Source organism: Dysidea avara, chromosome 2 (genome assembly GCF_963678975.1).
Source record: "Dysidea avara chromosome 2, odDysAvar1.4, whole genome shotgun sequence".
NCBI classification, from domain to species: Eukaryota; Metazoa; Porifera; class Demospongiae; order Dictyoceratida; family Dysideidae; genus Dysidea; species Dysidea avara.
Window position 1 is genome coordinate 8,592,305 of NC_089273.1, and position 22,376 is coordinate 8,614,680.

The 22,376-nt window shown below is 38.0% G+C and overlaps 1 protein-coding gene across 1 annotated transcript in view; it reads right to left on the reverse strand.

Annotated features, from left to right (window-relative positions):
* LOC136246554 (transient receptor potential cation channel subfamily A member 1-like) overlaps nt 1–15,183 on the reverse strand; it is a 32,930-nt gene extending 17,747 nt beyond the window's left edge. Inside the window, exons 1-5 of the mRNA XM_066038053.1 lie at nt 15,047–15,183; nt 11,780–12,062; nt 3,075–3,309; nt 1,314–2,130; nt 119–302 (exon numbers count right to left, since the gene is read on the reverse strand). Coding sequence (XP_065894125.1) covers nt 119–302; nt 1,314–2,130; nt 3,075–3,309; nt 11,780–12,052 — 1,509 coding nt within the window. The 5' untranslated portion in view covers nt 12,053–12,062; nt 15,047–15,183. The remainder of the gene's footprint in view (nt 1–118; nt 303–1,313; nt 2,131–3,074; nt 3,310–11,779; nt 12,063–15,046) is intronic.
* Between the last annotated feature and the right edge of the window lie 7,193 nt (nt 15,184–22,376).

Sequence of the window (22,376 nt, forward strand, 5' to 3'; positions counted from 1 at the left end):
GCCTTGGAAGGGTTGCTTACAGATTTACTACAATATAAAAGAACCATGCATAATTAAGTACACTTAAATGGGCTCTCAATGACTATTCATACAAGAATCTCTCTTTGAATTCACTGACCTTCATCACATCAGCATTGTCACTGGACACCATTAGATGAACAATGTTGTTCCCCTTACCATCGGTACGTGTCAATTTAGCACCTTCCTTGATAAGAACGCTCATCACTTCACTACTGCCTTCTGCAGCAGCCATTAAAAGTGGTGTATTAAGTTCTGCATCTTCAACTTCTAGTTTGTTGTTTCTATGAAAACAGACAAATTCCCTTTAAAGTAGTCGTGCCAAATGCTGTTGTAGATTTATACACACAATCTGTTGACTGAAATTGAATTTATTATGTGACCATCTCTGGGAAACCAGCCTCATCACATATTTTTAGGTATTGAAAAATGCCATTAATTTTACTGTATTCGTTGTAGCTTACCAATGGCTGAGGCTACGTGTACTAATTTACCATACTGTTTGCCTTACAGTACACCAGTGTGTAATACCTGTTTTCTGTCATTCTATATTGCCTTTTGTGTAGTTGAGAATGAATCAAGCTAACTCTAATCAGGATGGTGTCATGGGTGGAAAACCACAAATTTTAAGGATAAAGCAAAGACCCTCCCTAACTTCAAAAATTCTTAACACTTGACAATGTGTACTTAATGCAGTCCCCAGAAGTTTTATGCGGGTTAATTATTCATTTATTCTGCACAAAAGATCTAACACAAAAATATGTGATACCTAAGCAAAACACACAGACCAAAAAATAAAAGAAAGCCAGTGGGGGAGGAAGTACTTGATGTGAGGGTAGGGGAGGGGGAGTCATTGGTATTTGAACTATTAGTGCATATCGATATCGATCTTACTACAAGAAGAATGGCTTCGTCGATCTCGCCTATGCTATGAAATGAAAAGCAGTGGCCAAGAAATGATGCAATGATGTTAATCAATTAAAACCCCTTAGTCACCACTGTTGCCCATATGGCAGCATGGCATCATAACTCACCCATATAGCTCATCCAACTTACCCGTACTTTGTAGCAACTATTGTTATATAAATATAAACTATTAAATCTCCTTAGTTTATAGCAAGCATTTAGATATACAGTTACTAAATAGTTCTGTATATTGGGCAGTTAGTAAGATGCAATTTTGTATTTTGGTCGGTAGCCACTGAGAATTTGGCCATTAATGGGTTAATTACATAGCAATGCTGTTATAACTGCTATTAGCAGGAATAGAGACTTCATTATAAAATAAAACTCACTTTTCAATCAAAAAGCTCACAACATCTTTTTGGTTTCTTTTGGCAGCATAATGAAGTGGGGTCAGTGAAGATGAATCCTTAGCTTCAATGAGATTAAGGGACATGCCAGGATCATGGGTATATATCTTCTCCATGATACTGCAGCTATTGACTGCTGCAGCCAGATGAAAAGCGTTAGCATTGTCTTTGTTAATGTCATCAATCTGAGCCCCAATTTGCAAGAGAAATTCAACTACACTGTCATGACCACCTCTGACAGCCAGCAGAAACATTGTGTTTCCATCTTCCTCCTTGGCGCACAACAGCTCCTCCTTGGATTTAGAAACTCTGCTGTCATTTCGAATCATTGCTACAGCATCCAGTTTACCCACAGTCACAGCAACATGGAATGGGTGCATTTCAAGCTTATTTGTCAGCTTGTAGTCTGCGCCATTTTTGATGAGAGTAGCAACAGTGGTCAGGTTACCACTAGCACAGGCTGAGTGTAATGGTGTGTTACCATGTTTGTCTTGCTTGTCAATTTCAATACCTTCAACTTTTAGTAGGATATCAACCATAGCTGTGTTTCCTCGTCTGCAGGCAGCATGCAAGGCAGTAATTCCTGCACGATTAGTTTTATTGACATTCTCCCGTACTGAGGCGCACTGTAGCAAAGCTTGAAAAGTGGAGTTAACTTCTCTTTTCACTAGTGGGACTGATATAAAACTGAAACGATCAGTGAGTCTACATGGCTCTTCAGCCACATCATCAGAAAATCTGAAAACAGCTAACACCAAAGGAGGATTTTCAGCCTGATCACTAGTGGGGCGATTCAGATCTAAAGTAGTATATAAAATGTGCATATGTAATAGAGATGCAACAATATGGGTAAATAATATGGATAAACACACTATTGCATATTGCCTTTTAAAGATACTGCTGTATTGCAATATTTGGATAAGGGCCTCTGGTGAACTTGATGATAAAGCAATTGCAAATAACCCATAACTATATAAGCTTAAGATACCACAATACGTATCATAAAGCATGCACCCACCAGTCAAAGCTGCTAATGGCTGACAGTTATCAATAGGATTTACAAGTAGGCAATATTACAACATTGGCTATCCAAATACACAAAATGGAATTAAATGGAATTCAAAAACATTTAGGACTTTTTGCAGATTCAGTCAATCCAGTCGCATATATTATATAATCTCTGTAGTGTCATATGTGAACATCTCAGCATGAACCTATATAGTTTATCCAATTTCTTTTATTGTCATAGCATTATCTACAGCATCCAAAGAATGGTTTCAGCCCATCATGGTGAGTAGTTTTGACATTATATATAGCACTATATAAACAGTAGGAAGAGTTAAGAAATTGATTTGTACAGCAACTAAATAAACTACAGGCACTTACATTCGTAGCCGTAATTTTGTTGGGATTTGAATTAATTGTATAGCTACCACAAATCGACAAATATACCACAGCTTAATACCACCTCTAAACATACTTTGTATGTGTTTCAAATAAAGAAATAAGGACAATTTTGTTTATATCCACCACAGTATAAACAAATGCATTTGACACACATACAATTGGGGAAACAGTGATATCTGTACTCTCCATGATCAGGCTAATAAGATGGTGTATAGGTTTAATTGCATTATAGTTTAGCATGCACAATTTTACCTACTACTTTCGTAATTGTGCAAACTCTGATAGGTTTTTGCTGAGATGGTCACAACATGAGATGGTTGCAATGCATCAACTAACCTGCTCCAGCATCACGAAGTCTGTACAGCAAGCGTATATTATTTGTGATGACTGCATTGTGTACAGCATTGTAGTGTTTGTCATGATCATCAACTTTATCAATTAGGGGCACATCATGGTATGGGTCATACAAGGGATGTGCCTTGTGATAGTTGTGCTTAGGACGATTCTTTTGTTCATAGTCTAGGTATGTTATCCACTGTTCCACTGCATCTTCATCATCCTCCCTGACAGACTGTGGAAACAATAAATGAAAGTTGAAAGTTATTATTGATACTACTGTACATGTGTACATTCAATAGACGCCATCTGATTGATATAGTTCACTACTGCATATTCCAGTGACCATCACTAACCGGTGATACTCAATGTACAAACAGTCTGAATGAAGGTTTAAAAAGTTGTTTGCAATGTATTTGTTTGATGTAAATAATATCGTCTATGCAAAATCAATTTGGCTGTGAATAAAAGGGTGCATCGATGAAAATAAAGTAACTGGCAACCAAATGAGCCGATATCTATAGTAGCTGAGAATTAATGTTAATACAGCTTGGTGTAAGGTTTTTAATATTAGACTTTTATCATTGACTCGCATTATGATCTAGAGCTAGATTTAGTCTTATTGCATTCCTTATTAATTATTCGTTTTAACTAGTTATTTAAATTTGATCACATTTTTATAGTCAATATAGAGTAAAATGCAGCTAAATTACTAGATTTAAAAGAAATTAACTCGGAATACAACAAAATCAAATGTATGTAGTACACGATTCAATAATAAAACTTAAATGTAAAATCTTTGCTTATAATAATTCTTAGCTGCTCCAGATATCAGCTCTTGTTTTTTTGTAAATATAACTGTATGATGAGAGGGACATGCCCCCAAAAATTTTTTGACATAATTATATAGAAGCCGTCACACTGAATTTTGGTCACTACTGGGTCTGGGATTTTTTCTGCATTCTTCACAGTTTTAGATACATGTTTCTGACTCCCTGTATTCACAGGCTTAAACGACGTAACTGTCAGGGAAGATTCAGCTGTAGTTGTGATTAGTTACTTGACTGCCATATTAGAGTAAATCAGTGTTTTAATGCAGTGGGAGACTACATCCCTACCACAGGCCCATCTGTTCAGGGTGTATCCCAGTTCATTATTGTGATAGTTGCTAAGTCAGTTGCAAATCATATTGGACCAAGGGATTATCGAACACAGTAAATGGCCCTAGCTATCTTTATTCAAAAAGTCAGGGGATATTTGTCTGTATATGGATTATTGAGCAATAAACAAACATCTCAAGATACATGCCCACTCCTTCTCCCTGTGGAATGGCTGGCTGCCTAACCATATTTTTGACATTGAAAAATTAAGATGTGATTACTGGCAGCTTTCTAGTACATCGTCTTGCTGATGACCAGGCAAAGACTGCCTTCTTCCCAGAGCTGAGTATGGGCTTGTATGAGATTTGCTGCATGTCATTTGGGTCCAGGATCATTTCAGCAGTAATTAATGGATGATGTTCTTCATGGGTTTCCCTTTGTTGTCCTATACCTTGATGACATTTTGCAGACCACACTGAGCATGAAGCCCACTTGTGTCAAGTATTAAATCTCAAAATTCCAATCAGTTGGACTTACCTTAAAGGTAGCAAATGTCAATGTATTCAGTATATATCTTCTAGCAGATCCAGAAAGAACACAAGCTGTTGCACAGTGACCAACCCCTAACAATGTCAAAGCAATTTGCAAAGAGTTCATTTCTTGGATTGGCTTCTTACCACAGATACTACATCAATAAAGTTGCCGGTATTGCTGTCCAACTGCACCATTTTCATGGAACCAAGCACGTGAGCATGCCTTTGCCACTTTGAAATGCTATCTGTTACAGTCACCAGTCCTAATTTACTTCAACAGTTGAGCCATTTCCACAAGGAGACAGCATGGCAGAAAGATTTGATAGATAAAAAAACTTGGATTGTATGTCAAGCAAGAATACCACTGGGAGAAATGTACTTTTGCTTACATAACTACGTACAACTCATACATCAATTGGCACATCTCCTTTCTTGATGATATTTGGCAGAGAGCCCTGATTAAGTGATTCCTCTTGTGCTCAAGCATGTGATGCTACTTATCAAAGTCACCTACAAGCTGAGCTGGCTATTAGTAAATTACAAGGGGCTGAACCAAATACTGCAAATACTCGAGTACTTGTTAAGGATTTTGGTACTCGAACAGTAAAATTTGTACCCAAGTACTCATTAATATTACATGACCCAACTCACATGATGCATTTGCCATCAGGAAGTGGCACAACGAAGGCTATAGAGTTTGTTTGGCATAATTTCTATCCAGGAATGCTAGCATCTGTACTTTAATACAGTGTGTGTATCATCAAGACACACGATAGTGTGTCGTGCGGCCCAAGAAGCCGGCGCGCCACACCGTGAGTATATTAACAGGAAGAAAGAAAACGCAATTTTCACACCTATGTAGCTCTGTGATCCCTTATCCGATTGGAACCAAATTTGCTGGAGACGTGCCGCCCAGTTAGGGTAGTCTACATACCAAATTTGAAGAAAATCGCTCCAGCCATTTCCGAGATACGAGCGAACAAAATTTCGTTTTAATTTCTTCGTTTTTTTTCTTCTTCTTCATCTTCATTTCGCACACTTCGCAAAATTCGCCATAAAACACGAATGCGTGCTCGGATTTGGCCGAAATTTGGCACACTTAAAGGGCTCATTAAGGCGGATCTCCGTACCAACTTTGGTAGAAATCCGATGAACATTCACGGAGTTATGACCGATTATTTGCGTAAAATAAGGTCGAAGGTCTGTCACGCCTACAGGGTAAACGCCTTGGAAGAATCAGTTGAAAATTGATATGTAGATGGAGCAACCATCGTAGGAGTGCCTTTCTGTGGTTTGAAAGGAATCGGGATAAAGACCATGGAGATATGACACGAAACCCAACCTGTGTCAAAATTACGCGATCAATTTTTATGAATAAAAAAGGCAGGTTATATAGAGCCGGTACTGGATACACTATTTTGCCGGCAGTGGAGGGTATAATACTTAGAATGTTACGTGCATTAAAAAAAAATTGTACAAAAAACCTAAGAAAGCGAAAAAAAAAGTTGTCTAAGCGAGGGTTCGAACCCGGGCATCCGTACTCATAAGCAATGTTTGTAACGATTATACCACAGGTGCTGCAGCTAGTCATATTATTTAGTTTCTACGTTATAAACATCCGACTGAAGTGACTTCTATATATAACAAGAGTGAAGAAGCTGAAACCAAAGCTGAACCCTAGCCTACCCCTAACGCTAAGGAACTACTTTTCGCATCCCCTAAAGTTGAATGCTCGGGGCAACCTACTAGACGCGTGCCCTAAAGTTGAATGCTCGGGGCAACCTACTAGTGCCGGCACAATAGCCGTTAGTGTTTGCAAACAGGTACCGGCTAAATATACACTTCGATAAAAAAACTATTAGTTTTCGTATCTACCAGGCAAACCGCTTAGAGCAACGAGCTGAAAATCAGTATGTAGCTGGAATAATCATCATAGAAAGTCCTTGCAGTAGTACAGAAGAATCGGATTACAAATCACTGAGTTATGATTCGAAAGGCAACTAGGTGCAGCAAATGCGAGATCGAGATACTCTAATAGAACAGTCACCCTAATAAAGCATTCAGCTGCATTTATAATTTACTCAGTTATATTACATTGTAAGTTATTCTGTAGGGAATTCAGCTACAAACAAATCACCCTGTAGTCAGATCAGCTAGAAGAAGGTACCTAATAGAGAGTTCAGCTACAAATAAGCCATCATGTAGAGAGTTCAGCTCAAATAAATCACCCTGTAGAGAATTCAGCTACAAACACATTGCCCTGTAGAGAGATCAGCTAGAAGAAGTTACCTTGTAGAGAGTTCAGTTACAAAGAAACAATCATGCAAAGAGTTTAGCTGAAAACAAATCACCCAGTAAAAAGTTCCGCTATGAACAGATCACACTGTAGAGAGTTCAGTTAGAAACAAGTCATCCTGTAGAGAGATCAGCTAGAAGAAGTCACCTTGTAGAGAGTTCAGTTACAAAGAAACAATCATGCAAAGAGTTTAGCTGCAAACAAATCACCCAGTAGAAAGTTCCGCTATTAACAGATCACACTGTAGAGAGTTCAGTTAGAAACAAGTCATCCTGTAGATAGATCAGCTAGAAGAAGTCACTTTGTAGAGAGTTCAGCTACAAAGAAACCACCATGTAAAAGAGTTCAGCTGCAAACAAATCACCTGTAGAGAATTCAACTACAAACAAATCACCCTGTAGAAAGATTAGCTAGAAGAAGTTACCTTGTAGAGAGTTCAGCTACAAACAAATCACCCTGTAGAAAGTTCAGCTACAAACAAGTCACCCTGTAGAGAGATCAACTAGAAACAAGTCATCCTGTAGAGAGTTCAGCTAGAAGAAGTTACTTTGAACAGAGTTCAGCTACAAAGAAACTACCATGTAGAGAGTTCCGCTGCAAATAAATCGCCCTGTAGAGAATTCAGCTACAAAAAAATCACCATGTAGAAAGACCAGCTAGAAGAAGTTACCTTGTAGAGAGTTCAGCTACAAACAAATCACCCTGTAGAGAGTTCAGCTACAAAGAAACTACCATATAGAGAGTTCAGCTACAAACAAATCACCCTGTAGAGAGTTCAGCTACAAACAAGTCACCCTGTAGAGAGATCAGCTAGAAACAAGTCATCCTGTACAGAGTTCAGCTAGAAGAAGTTACATTGTAGAGAGTTCAGCTACAAAGAAGCTACCATGTATAGAGTTCAGCTGCAAACAAATTGCCCTGTAGAGAATTCAGCTACAAACAAATCACCTTGTAGAAAGGTCAGCTAGAAGAAGTTACCTTGTAGAGAGTTCAACTACAAACAAATCACCCTGTAGAGAGTTCAGCTACAAACAAGTCACCCTGTAGAGAGATCAGCTAGAAACAAGCCACCCGTCGAGAGTTCAGCTAGAAGAAGTTACATTGTAGAGAGTTCAGCTACAAACAAGTCACCATGTAGAGAGTTCAGCTAGAAGAAGTTACCTTGTAGAGAGTTCAGCTACAAACAAATCACCCTGTAGAGAGTTCAGCTACAAACAAGTCACCCTGTAGAGAGATCAGCTAGAAACAAGTCATCCTGTAGAGAGTTCAGCTAGAAGAAGTTACCTTGTAGAGAGTTCAGCTACAAACAAATCACCCTGTAGAGAGTTCAGCTACAAACAAGTCACCCTGTAGAGAGATCAGCTAGAAACAAGTCATCCTGTAGAGAGTTCAGCTAGAAGAAGTTACATTGTAGAGAGTTCAGCTACAAAGAAACTACCATGTAGAGAATTCAGCTATAAACAAATCACCCTATAGAAAGGTCAGCTAGAAGAAGTTACCTTGCAGAGAGTTCAGCTACAAACAAATCACCCTGTACAGAGTTCAGCTACAAACAAGTCACCATGTAGAGAGTTCAGCTAGAAGAAGTTACATTGTATAGAGTTCAGCTACAAAGAAACTACCATGTAGAGAATTCAGCTACAAACAAATCACCCTATAGAAAGGTCAGCTAGAAGAAGTTACCTTGTAGAGAGTTCGGCTACAAACAAATCACCCTGTAGAGAGTTCAGCTACAAACAAGTCACCATGTAGAGAGTTCAGCTAGAAGAAGTTACATTGTAGAGAGTTCAGCTACAAAGAAACTACCATGTAGAGAGTTCAGCTGCAAACAAATCGCCCTGTAGAGAATTCAGCTACAAACAAATTACCCTGTAAAAAGATCAGCTAGAAGAAGTTACCTTGTAGAGAGTTCAGCTACAAACAAATCACCCTGTAGAGAGTTCAGCTAGAAACAAGTCACCCTGTAGAGAGATCAACTAGAAACAAGCCACCCGTAGAGAGTTCAGCTAGAATAAGTTACACTGTAGAGAGTTTGGCTACAAAGAAACTACCATGTAGAGAGTTCAGCTGCAAACAAATCGCCTGTAGAGAATTCAGCTACAAACAAATCACCCTGTAGAAAGATCAGCTAGAAGAAGTTACCATGTAGAGAGTTCAGCTACAAACAAGTCACCTTGTAGAGAGATCAGCTAGAAACAAGCCACCCGTAGAGAGTTTAGCTAGAAGAAGTTACATTGTATAGAGTTCAGCAGTTTAGCTGCAAACAAATCGCCCTGTAGAGAATTCAGCTACAAACAAATCAACCTGCAGAAAGATCAGCTAGAAGAAGTTACCTTGTAGAGAGTTCAGCTACAAACAAATCACCTTGTAGAGAGTTCAGCTACAAACAAGTCACCCTGTAGAGAGATCAGCTAGAAACAAGCCACCCGTAGAGAGTTTAGCTAGAAGAAGTTACATTGTAGAGAGTTCAGCAGTTTAGCTGCAAACAAATCGCCCTGTAGAGAATTCAGCTACAAACAAATCAACCTGCAGAAAGATCAGCTAGAAGAAGTTACCTTGTAGAGAGTTCAGCTACAAACAAATCACCTTGTAGAGAGTTCAGCTACAAACAAGTCACCCTGTAGAGAGATCAGCTAGAAACAAGCCACCCGTAGAGAGTTTAGCTAGAAGAAGTTACATTGTAGAGAGTTCAGCAGTTTAGCTGAAAACAAATCGCCCTGTAGAAAATTCAGCTACAAACAAATCACCCTGCAGAAAGATCAGCTAGAAGAAGTTACCTTGTAGAGAGTTCAGCTACAAACAAATCACCCTGTAGAGAGTTCAGCTACAAACAACTCATCCGGTAGAGGGATCAGCTAGAAGGATCACCTTGCAGAGAGGTCAGCTACAAAGAAATCACCCTGCTTCATATTTTCTTCTTCCTGTAGTAAAGAAAAAAATGACAGGTTAAAAAGCATGGCCGGCTTTGGGGTATACAAATGTAAAAAGAAGTGAAATCTAATCCAAAACAGCCAAGCTGTAAAAAAAGTGTGCGGCCCTGAGAAAGGCTATGGTGAAAAAGATGTGAAATCCAAGGTGGCGGCCAAGAAATGGCTGTGATGGTAGGTTAATGGTAAAAATTTTAATAACAACAATTCAGGTGAATTTGGTGCCGCTTGGTCTTGGCACAAAATTCACCTGAGTTGTCGTTATTAAAATTTTTACCATTAACCTACCATCACAGCCATTTCTTGGCCGCCACCTTGAATTTCACATCTTTTTTCACCATAGCCTTTCTCAGGGCCGCACACTTTTTTTACAGCTTGGCTGTTTTGGATTAGATTGTCTTTACTCGAAAAAACTGTAAACTGCTTAAAGTCAGTATAAAACATGTCTAATGGGTATGACTAATAGGTAGTTAGTATTCATGAGTACTCGACTGTTAATTCTAGAGAGTACTCGAATACTAAAAAACCATGATCATTTCAGCCCTAGTTTGTAGAGGGAGGAAACTTTAATTGGTGAATAGCCAGATTAATTGCATTTTAATAAAACTTGAGCAAACTAAAGCTTGACCTTATGCAGCTATATTTGAGGTGTTATGATTTAATGTTATTGTTGTGGGTTAATTAAAATTTGTAGCCTGTAGGGTAGGTTTGGTAGCATATACATAATGTTTATTAGGATATATAGTATGGTAAACAACCACAGAATTTTAAAGAAAATTGAAATGTACAGAAGCCTGTTGAGGTCAGGATATTTAAGGTATCCTTGTAAACTAATTAAGAATCCTTATTTCTCTGAAAAACAAAATAGCCCCAGTTGTTAGCTGAATGAAGATAAAAGTACCAGCATTGGTGACACAACCCAGGTTTACACAGAATGAGGGTTTACAGAACACTCCATGTTTGAATGGTTAGCAGGCTATTCTACACAAGCTATAATTCATGTGGTGCAGCATTTCTAGTGTGTTTTATACTGCTTTACATAGTTCATAGTACAATTTACTGTCCAAAACACATTGCATATATGGGTCGGCGTCAACCACAACAATATACTAGTCCACTTCAGATGTTGCTTCAGTTTATCAGCAAACACAGTGGCAGCTGTTCAGTTTGACATTCTAGTCAGTTCAATATCTCTATAACATTCTGCAAACATATATGTAACCAGGCCTACAAAAACAGATTATGTGGGCACAAACTATGTACCATCACACAATAGATCATATCTTAGTATTGGAATAGAATATTTACATTCAGTAACATTGTGGTCATAGCATAAAGGCATTAAAACGGTATGAATCATGAAAGCTTTAATAAGTATGCATCCCTGTTTCTGCAGGCCCAGTTACATAATGATGATGGATTTAATAAACATTCTTGAAGTTTGTGAATATTTCATCATTCAGAAAAATAATGGTTAAATCTGTAACTAGTGCAGCAGAAATAGAAAATCATTTAATAGTGGCCTAATAAAACAGGCACCTGTTATGCATGCTCCATTACCTTCTTTTGTGCTGTTTTTAACACTATTTTTACCTCACACACTGCACAGCCAGGCAATAATTAACTTGCAGTCTCCCTGCAAACTATTTGAAATAAATCTCAGAGGAATAAAAGGTAATTTTAAGTGGTGGAGTGGTGATGCTATCTGCATACTGGACTGCGTAGCAGTATAGGACTCAGTATAAATGGTTGTTTGGGCAGTAATTGTTAATACATGCATCACTTAAATAAATTGCATGAATTTATAAGGTGGTATTTGTATAGATTTGGTTTGTGTTAATGCTCCAACCTTAGTGAAAGCTGTCTCTGGTTTGGGTGGTTTTCTGTCTGCTTCATCACTAATGTTCTTATTATAATTACCCATTTCCAAAGCCAAGTGTTCAGGCACTGGTTCACCACAGTCCAGTTCTCCATTGAGAGCCTCAGCTGCATTTATGGCATGTGGACTATTTGCATGAACTTGTGAGCCTTTCACATCTTCAGGAGTTTGGTTCTCAGTAGAAAGGATATCAGTAAACTGCTTGGCACTATCTTTTTGATTCAAAAGGTTGTTCGCTGACATTGTGTGCTCCCTGATATTTACAAATTAAATGTTATTGACAATAATAATTATTATTATGTGAAAGGATTAGTGAAAAGGTATGTACCTTTTTCAAACACAAGGTTTGACCCATTTTTGAACTTGAAATTTCATAAAATTTTATCAATATTATCTAGTTGTCAGAAATGTCAACGAGTGAAGCTACATTTATAAATGCTAGGAGTCAACTGTTATAACAATATTTGCTTGCCAGCATGTAAAACGTTCAACATTTTCAAAAATCTGCATACCCCAGTGACCCCACAGTATAATAACACAGTATATCAAGCTCATAGGCTATTCAAAAGTGAAGGGAGGACACTGGTCCCCTTTGTTGTAAGTTGCAGTTAGAATGCATGGCATTGTTGGTTTAGATGTGAGTTTTTATTATCATGATGTGACATACTAGTGCTGTCAGAGTTGACGTCACTGTAGACCTGTCACCTTCTAACAGTTATAATCAAAATGACAAGCTTCTCTATAACACATTTTTACACAGTGATACAAAGCGTTGACCTTAAACTGCAACATACAGTTGTATGATTAACTCCAGTATGACTTACTTGATTACTTATGTATGTATGTAGGTGGGATGAACCTCAACCAATGGCCTACAGTGTTTCCCATAATTCTTACTAAAATGCCATTCCTTTCTATCTTCTTTTTCTTTGCTAACTAAACAAGTCCCCTGCTGTAAAATATTTACATACCTTTAAACATCAAGGAGCACTGCCCTTGAAACCTTAAAATAGTATATACTTTAAAGTAAAATAACTAACATGTTTCTGCTCATATCATAGCCCAGCCTTAATGGTCAAACTTTAAGTACCATGACTAAACATATCCAACTATAATACTTTTATAGTACTGGCTATCCCATATACTTACATTGGACACATTTACGAATTATAAAGCCATTCAAGTAAATTAAAGTAATAAACACAATTCAGTTTTCACATGATGTAGTTAATGCTATTGATCATGCAAACCAGACAGACATCACTGGCTTTTTTAGAAAGTCTTCATGACACAGAATACATTGTAGGACTCTAATACAATGTTTTCCATGGGTGTAGAAATTTAATTACATATGTAAAGTGCTAGAGGTCATTGAGGCTTCAATACCGCTACTTGGTCTGGGTGCTCATTTCAAAGGATTTATCTTAATGGTTTCCTTGTTGGAGTTTAAATGGGTTAACTGAAGTCCTATCACATCAGGTGTTGAAGAGCTTCCAGTTTTAATCATGTAAATTATTCATGACCAACTTGAAGTTTTTCATGAAACACAACATCACAGGATTAAGGTGTGAAAACTGCTGTGTACACTTGAGATTGCATATTTGAGATAACTGATTGAACTGGATACATGCTTGTCCAATAATGTATTATGTAGACAAGCAATGGTCTAGTTAGGTACAAAGAAAAATGGCTGGCCATAGCTATATGCACACATACAAAAATCAACCACAAAGTGTCCATTAATATCTCTCTCTCTGGACCTATACGCATTATGTACATGATCTAGTCTGGCAAAACCAGTCTTACAACTTTTCCTTGACAACTTGTCTTCTGCAACTTGAAACTTGCTGGATACCTTAATGTTAATGTTGTTCCATAGCACATTCAAAATTTAATTTCAACTAGATACATTTATAGGCATGGAAAGTTTTGACATAGTCCTCAACTGATCTTGCACTGAAAATTGATGGTAGCTATGGCTGCAGTCGCTTACTGTAAGTAGTATGACGATCAAAAACTTCTGAAGTATGATCATTGTATTAGTGTGACGATCACATGATTCTCGTCTTAGTCAGACCAGTTTATTTTCATGGCATCTTGTGTAATATCATCTCAAGTAATATCATCAAGAATAATATCATCTGGACTAGTAAGCCATGCATCTACAGCTTAATACGTACATGCAGTGCCTACGAAATATTTGACTGCAGAAACTTAGCAAATGCTGAACCTGAACAATCAATAATTTGTCTGTGGTTTAGCTATTACATTATCACCTTCACCTGTTTATGATAATAGAAGCCATTGTGAATAAATTAATTTGTTCATGCAATATGGCATCATTAAACTCTGTACCCACTTTTGCTGAATGCCAAAGCTTCACTGAAATCACCATTAATCTACTTTACTAGCTGTATACTAGCTGTACATGTGACCTGTTAACTAAAACATAGCTATTGAGTTTCAGGCAAAGTGACTTTTTCCTGTACTACGTAGCTATAGCTACAACATCTTCCACAATACATATGTAACTGTATTGTACAGTTATAATTATAATGATGAAATTTTAAGGTTGAACTCGCAAGCAAGAGTATCCGATTCATGCTCTTGTAGCTGACTAGCCTGACTAATGTACGACTATAGCTAACTACATGGGGACACAATTCCTGATTCCATAGGATCCATCAGAAATTTTTTCTTTACTGAACAGGCCAGCTAAGCTGTTTTTCAGCTGTGTTCTGAACAAACAAGCATACACTATACAACATAATCAAATTCAAGTAAAGCTGCCGGGATAATTATTATAGTGACTGGTCTCCTTTCAGTTAAAGGCTTGCTAAATAATGTTGCTAATTATTTTTCTGCCATACAGCCTGTAGATACAGCCTTATACCACTATGGCTCTGTAGTCCGAGCTGTAGCTAGTCTCAAGATTCTGGGGATCAAGCTACTGTATGTCAAAACATTTGGTTGGCCTGGAAGAGCCTGGCTTCGTTAGCTATTTCTCCAAACCGTAACAAGGAAGCTAAACCTCAAGCTAAACTGCGCAGCAGAATCCTGCAGATTCAGATCCGGCTATCTACCTACACAAAAATGCTGCTACGTACTGTAGCTACCTCGAAGTCTGCCAGTGATACCATTCGTTGGCAGCTGCAGCTCCTGCAACTTGGTCTTAGCCTAGTAGCTACATAGCTAGCTAGTACGCACATCATACATTTAGCTACTGTACATAATCACCTGTTCCAACTCCGATTAATAATTCTTTATCTTTGAGTCGTTCACCAGCTTAGCTAACACAATTGAGAAATTTAGCTTGAGAATCCGCAGGTCAACACCGTCCATACTCTTTTATGGGAGTGTCGCCCACTTATAAGGCCACTCCAAATAAATTATCTGTTTCCCGTTCACCGCCCGCATCTGGTTACTGCCAGCTCTAAATGTGACTGAATTTGACAAAACCCGGCTTCGACGCACAAAACTTCGTTAGGAGATATGGCGATTTTAAGTAATCATTGTGTAATAACTTCCCAGTGCCTACAGCTGTGCAAACAAAATTTGCACCAAGTATGCATCTATTTACTAGCTATCACTGAGTGGGTGTATACATTTCTGATATCCAAAATTAGCCCTGTTTTGGGTAGCTTTTCTCGAGTGGGTAATAATATCACAGGTGATAGTAATAGGGTGGGAGGGTGGGGGTGGATGGTATTCTTAATATACGGGTATAAAATGGAGTAAGAAGACGATTGGAATCCAGAGGCCAAGTTTGGGCTCTCCATGGCCCTCAAATCACTCCAAATTGACCGAGAACACTATTGGTGAGCTCTCTGTGAAGTCCCAGCTCACTACACACCATCATCACAAAGCCATGGCCATTCAATGGCGCCAATCTCCCACTCGTGGCTTTGACAGGGTCGGAAGAAAGCTGCCACAGAAACCAGACTTGCCAGTCCCGAAGGAAGTACAGTGTGGAATGTGATAGTGTATTAGGCCAGCAATCCATTTCTGGTAAAAACGTAAGTTTGATTTTGTGTGTGTGGAAGCCTTGTTATGTGAAATCCGGTCACAAATATCCATTATTCCGTATTCTTCCATTATTTTCCGGTTATTCTTGCATACTGATAGGCTCAGTAAAAACAGTGTCAGCTCACGTGTCAGCAGTGCTATCAAGTCAGCACAAACTTCATGTTTGAGTTATTTTTGCAACTTACAAAGGAAGGAACAAGCTTAAGCATGCTTTTATGCAGCCTTTTTGGGAGTGCCAGGCAAATAATGGCTTGAAAAGCTAGCCAATCTTATAATGAAATAATGGAAATGGACCGCCCGCCCGCATGCATATATGCCTGAGTCCAGGACGGGAAACAGAGAATTTATTTGGAGTGGCCTAACCGCAAGCTATTGCAAGGCACTATTTTAAAAATTTGGGAACCCCTGTTCACGTTGCACATGCAGTTTCAACCTGTTTGTCAGACCAAGTCTAAGATGTACAGTAGCTACGAATTAAGCTACACTGTATAATTATTAATTATGTAGTATTCAATGTTACAATACCCGAAGGTAGCTACGTAGATATTGCTACGTATCAAGTGTAGATAGCTACAGTAGCTAGCTATTAGTTTAGATAGCTAGCTACGTAGCTAACTATGGTTTGCTAAACCACATTGACAGAAGGGTAGCTGAGGTGAGTAGACTCTACATTGCAAAAGCAGTTGTAGACTATAAAACAGCAATAGTTGTATTTAGCTAGCTATCACCTATTTTATGGAATCTTATAGCTACACTGGCTGAAAGATTATAATATGTAGTCTCGCGTAGCCAGACCCTTTTCTTTCTTTTGTGTGGGGGCGGGAAAGAAAAGGGTCTGGTGAACATAGTATAGCATCGTCGTTGGGCTATCCCGAGATTGTGGGGATTCTACTGCGCAGCTTCCGGATTGTTGATTGGCACGAATGACATGATTTGCTAATATATGCGTCATTTGCATCCTGTTACCATAGCTACTACTGAAATATCTATGGTAACAGGACGCAAATGCAGCAGAACACGTCATTTGCACCAAACAACAATCCGGAAGCTGTGCAGTAGAATCCCCACAACCTCGGGATAGCCCAACGACGATGCTATACTATGTTCACCAGACCCTTTTCTTTCCCCGCCCCCACACAAAAGAAAGAAAAGGGTCTGGCTACGCGAGACTATATAATATGCATATGATGTTCAAGAGTCATCTCTAGTTGTTGGTCTTTCCAGTGGCGGCGAAAGGTGGGGGCTACAGTGGCAAAAGCCCCCCAACTTTCAAAAAGCAGGGGCAGAGATGTGTTTTGTGACGTCATAGACGTATCACGTGATCAACAACGTATACGCTGCTTACAGGGTCACTGTAGTGGCATATAGCTCAAGAATTTAATGCTGAATTATAGTAATGCTATTATTGCTTTATGACTATTTATCTAGTATTACTGTGATTAAGAATATTGGCTCTGAATGCACTTCACGCACTGTGCATGTATAGCCACAATAGCTATACTCAGCCCACCCCCCCCCCAACTTTTCATACCTTCCTCCACCACTGCTTTCTTGGATTGGAATCATGTAGGTGATGTAGTTATGCATACAGTATTAGTGTACTGATGATATATGGATAGTGCATGCAGACTAGGATTTTACAACACTAGAAAGCAAATGTTTAGTTACACTGATGTGTGATACGTGAGCCTGAAAATGCTTGGTTCACACCTACAGTTGTAAATGATACACATATTTAACTACTCCTAACCTGTAGTTATATGATGCTCTATGGGAAGCCATCGATGTATTTAGCTAAATAGACATTTATAAAGTCAGTGGCTATTTTTTTATGTGGTAAAGATACAGACGACAATCAGAATTAATAAAGATAATAATTTCCTTCTATAATAAACAGATCAACATGCATGTAATTGTACTGAACTGTAGCTACGTACTAGCTACAGTGTAGGTGGTCAATGTGCTTGTTATAGTGTTCATATAAACAGTAGATACTTTTAATAAGTCCTGCATGTACTGATGACATCAACACCTTAATGTCATCAGTGAAGGGTAGCCAGCTAGCTCTTAAAAATGGCAGGTGAAATTTCACACTTACAAAGTACACATTGGAATAAATTTTTGGCACTTTCAGTCTCATTAACATGCCATAATTGGCACAGTTGAGACTCGTACTGGTTCTCTTTGATGACAGTCTCAAATTACATGATCACACTCCTGCAGTCACTGCTAAAGCCAATCAAGTTTTAATGCTATTCATAACTTGGGACTACTTTGTGATTCACACAATATAGGAAAACATATAGTAAAGGTATACACTGTATTGTCCCTATCTTGTTAGCATGGCCTGTGCTTATTTTTGTTACTACCAGTACTGAGTGTCAGGCATTGGACAGTGATCACAGAATATAGAGCACTGTAGCCTAGAAAACTAAGCAAAAATCTATAAGTAAAAAAGTATCATAGGTTATGAAACATACTAATATTGTGAAGCATAATATCTTTATTGTCCTTGCATTTATTGCTACTTTTAAGTCTACAGTCATCAACTAGTTACGTAGCTAGATAAGTTGTTAGCTCCAACTTTACATATCTAAATACATCATCAAGGCATGCTGGTATCACATACCAGAAGCTAATAAGTGCCGAAGGCACAACATTTGGATTTTTTTCTTCTACTTCTGCGGCTTCAGCACTTATAAGCTCCTGCACATACACATTAAATTTTGCACTCAATGTTACAAGATGTGTAAACCCCCTGTATTATCCATTCAACACTGTGATCTTTTGGAATTAGTTAGCGTTCTAGTATAACTATGTAGCTACATGATCAAATCCATACAAGATCAATAGCTAGAGATTGATGACTCAGCTCAGTAGCTATACACTCCTACCTGATACTTGTGTGGCACCATGTTCTCTGACACTGTGTAGGAAGCTATACGGTGCATTTAGCTAAATGGATGTTTAAATGCCAGTATTTATGACAACTAGAAACTACAACCAGCATCTGTGGTAACCTTCTAGAAAGGATAAAACAATTATTTCCTTCTGATGAACAGAATACAACATAGCTGCAGGGGCGGATCCAGAGTTTCGAAAGAGGGGGGGCACCTTTCTGAAAAACAGTTGAAGACCAAAAAAAAACTTGCTGAAAACCAGTTGAAGACCAAAAAAAAAAAAAAAAAAAAGGTCACAACAATAATAGCTAGTTATCCTTACCAACTATATCACGTCTGTTATGTAAAATAAAATTCTATTTGTAGCTTCATAGGTAAGCTACACTGCCTCATGAACATTGTGACTGCTTTATTAGAGTAATTGACTGCTCTATTAGAGTATCTCGATCTTGTATGCAATTTCTTGAGGGGGGGGGGGGCATTTGCCCCAAATGCCCCATCCTGGATCCGCCACTGAGCTGCTACTGTAAAGGTAGCTAACTAGATACAATTAAGTTTCATCAATGTCAGTATTGGCCCATTTGCTTGTGTAAGTGTTCATGAGTCAGTTAGAAGTCCTGTCCTGATGATCTATATAGGACTCTAAAGGACTCTCCATTATGGATACCAACACCTAAAAACCATGTAACAGTTACTGTATTGTAGCTATTTAGCTAGCTAGCCCTTAAAAGTGGCAGATGATATTTAGCACTTACAAAGTACACATTTTTAGGTCTCATTACACACCATAATTGGCACAGTTGCATGATACTCATACTGATTCTCTTTGATGAAAGTCTCAAAATTATATGACAATGTTCCTGCAGTCACTTCTAAAGCCATTTAATGCCATTCAAACCTGCATGTAGCTGGGGACCACTTTTGTAATTTACACAATAGTAAGATACATAATAAAGTTACACCCCATCCTGTTTGCATATTCTGTTCTTATTTTTATTATCAACTTTGCCAGTTGGGTACTGGAGGGTGAACACAGAAGACATAGAGTTGATGTATCACTAGCTTAGGAGACTAAACAAAAACTATTCATCATTATTATTTCAGTAAAGTATCCTATAGCCATGAAATGTACTATAGGGAAGATCGCCCTTTCCTTTACAGTCATGCAAGTCTATAAGATCTTATCAACTATAAAGTAAAGCTATACTTTATAGTATATGGTATGATACCATATTTGTATGTATCCATTTGAATCCTTCTTTAGTTGCCTCAATTCAATAAACTATAACCTTCAAATTTGCACTGAAGCCAGATCATGATCAAGCAAACACACTATAGAGTTACATAATAATTATCTACCACCACTCTTCTTTTCAGCAATAGGAAATCCGAGTGAACACATACCTACATAAGCATACAATCATATGCATACTGTATCCCGCTGGATCAAAGTGAGGTTAGCAAGCACAAAATTAGTCAGGTATTCATCATATTACATTGCACACTATGCAAATTGCACATATCCATATTTGCAAGCTATTATATTTCATATACCTCGTACAAGTACAGCTAACAAACACATGATCGCACTCCCACAGGTAATCATAAAGTATCAATGCATGCCTTACAAAGTGATATATTACCCAAGCATATATGCTGACCTACTTTCAGGACTTTTAGTTGTGATGGCATATACGTCATGCTATATTCAAAGAGGCTTATCAGTTATAGCTATAGCTATTATTATAATGTGCAAGTTAATTAATTGCAAATCGGTGTGGCATTCATGTATCAACTAGCCAAAGCACTAGCAGTGTTGAATGTGTACTGTGCATCATTAATATATTTTGTTTCACTACGTTTTATTGTTTGGATCCCTAGCTACCTACAAACTACATTAGCATTTTTTAAATACTGTAACTCATTAAAATTAGTATGGTTAATGTTCTAGGGAAACTTACTATGTATAAGAGTTTAGCATCAGTTTACACAGACACCCCCTTAACCTATATGGCCTCATTCAAGTTATGCAACTAAAGACTTACATATGAGTATTAATTGTACATAGCTAAATCACTGATAAGCAGTCTAGCTACTGTCTGTGGTAAACAGGTGAAACCCTAGCTGGCCTATACTGTTAGTGATGGTGGGTATATTGTATTTATACAGCTGGTGTAAAGTTTTAGGTTAAATTAACACTATAGAAACTAGGTTAGTAGTTAGTGACTTCACTATTAAGCAACTCTTGACTAATTAATTTCAGACCACCCACCAGCAACTGGTAGGGCAGGATTTGGTCTATTTGACAGTTTATTATAATATACACTGCATCTTCACAACTACAGAATTATTAAGTAGTCAATGATATGTATTGAGCCCATTGTGAACCCACTTTACTCATGAGATCCATGCAAAATTTACATTAGTTATAATCCAATGAGATCAATCTTTCTTATGTTGGTTATAGCAGCTCATGATCCTACAACCACAAACCATACATTACATTTCCTAGGCCTGATCAAATATTTCACTAAAATAATATATCAGTGATCTTTGAAAGCCACTATTTGAAAAAATTAATGCTCAGTTGGGCAAGGTCATGTGCATTCGGACATCATCATGCATCTCAACCCTTCTCGTGCAACTTATATAAGCAACTGGAAATGGCATGGATGGTAGTGATTGATAGAGCTATCCTTGGGTTATTTAATAGTTATATCATGACTACAAGGGATTTGCCTGATATATTTTCCCACACCCTCGGGCTGTAGGCCCAAGGGTACAGGAATATATATCAGGCAAATCTCAAGTGGCCATGGTATAAGTAATATATACCACTTGCATTTGGGTATGTTCACCTAATAGAGACAAACCACATTATTTTTATACTAAGGTATCTAGATATCAATTGTGGGTTTAAATTTTAGGTTGTGGTGTTCACAAAAAGGAAATGATTGTGGGTTTTGCTGGTTTTAGTGGTACCATTTCTAGTCAAGTAACCCAGTTAAGGATGGCTAAAATAGTAAGGTGCTAAGTGCTGAAGACAATGGCGGATCCGGAGGGAGTTTCAGGTTCAGGAATTTTTCATGATCCCAGACTGAGAAGTGTATATAACTAGTCCAGCTGGGGTGAATGAAGCTAAATCTATAGTTTATAATTAAACTAGTCAGCAATGAATCAGTAAAAATCACTTACCAATCCAGGCCTTTGCAGAACGTTTTGAAGCAAAACAGCACTTGTACTCATTAAAACAATAATTATTATTAGATGCTTTAACATGCTTAAATGCCGTAATGGCATTGTCAGTGATTTCAAAGGCAAAACTATGAAATTTGGCCAGTAGAAAAAGTCCCAATATAATACACTATGTATAACCCTTGGCAATTTTATCACCCATATGCATCGCAAATAAATTTAGGGCACACACACTGTTTTCAAAGAGGGGGTTTCAGTTGAAACCATTGCAACTCCCCTGTATCCACTATTGGAGGATTATAGGTTACTGACCTTGAGAATGTCTAAGCCATCTTGTCACATACGTAGTTGAAATGTACTGTATAGAAAAACCATCCCCAACAATTATTTAGTGGTGCATAGTAGCTGAACTACGTGACAATGACTCATTCAATTAAGAGAATGCC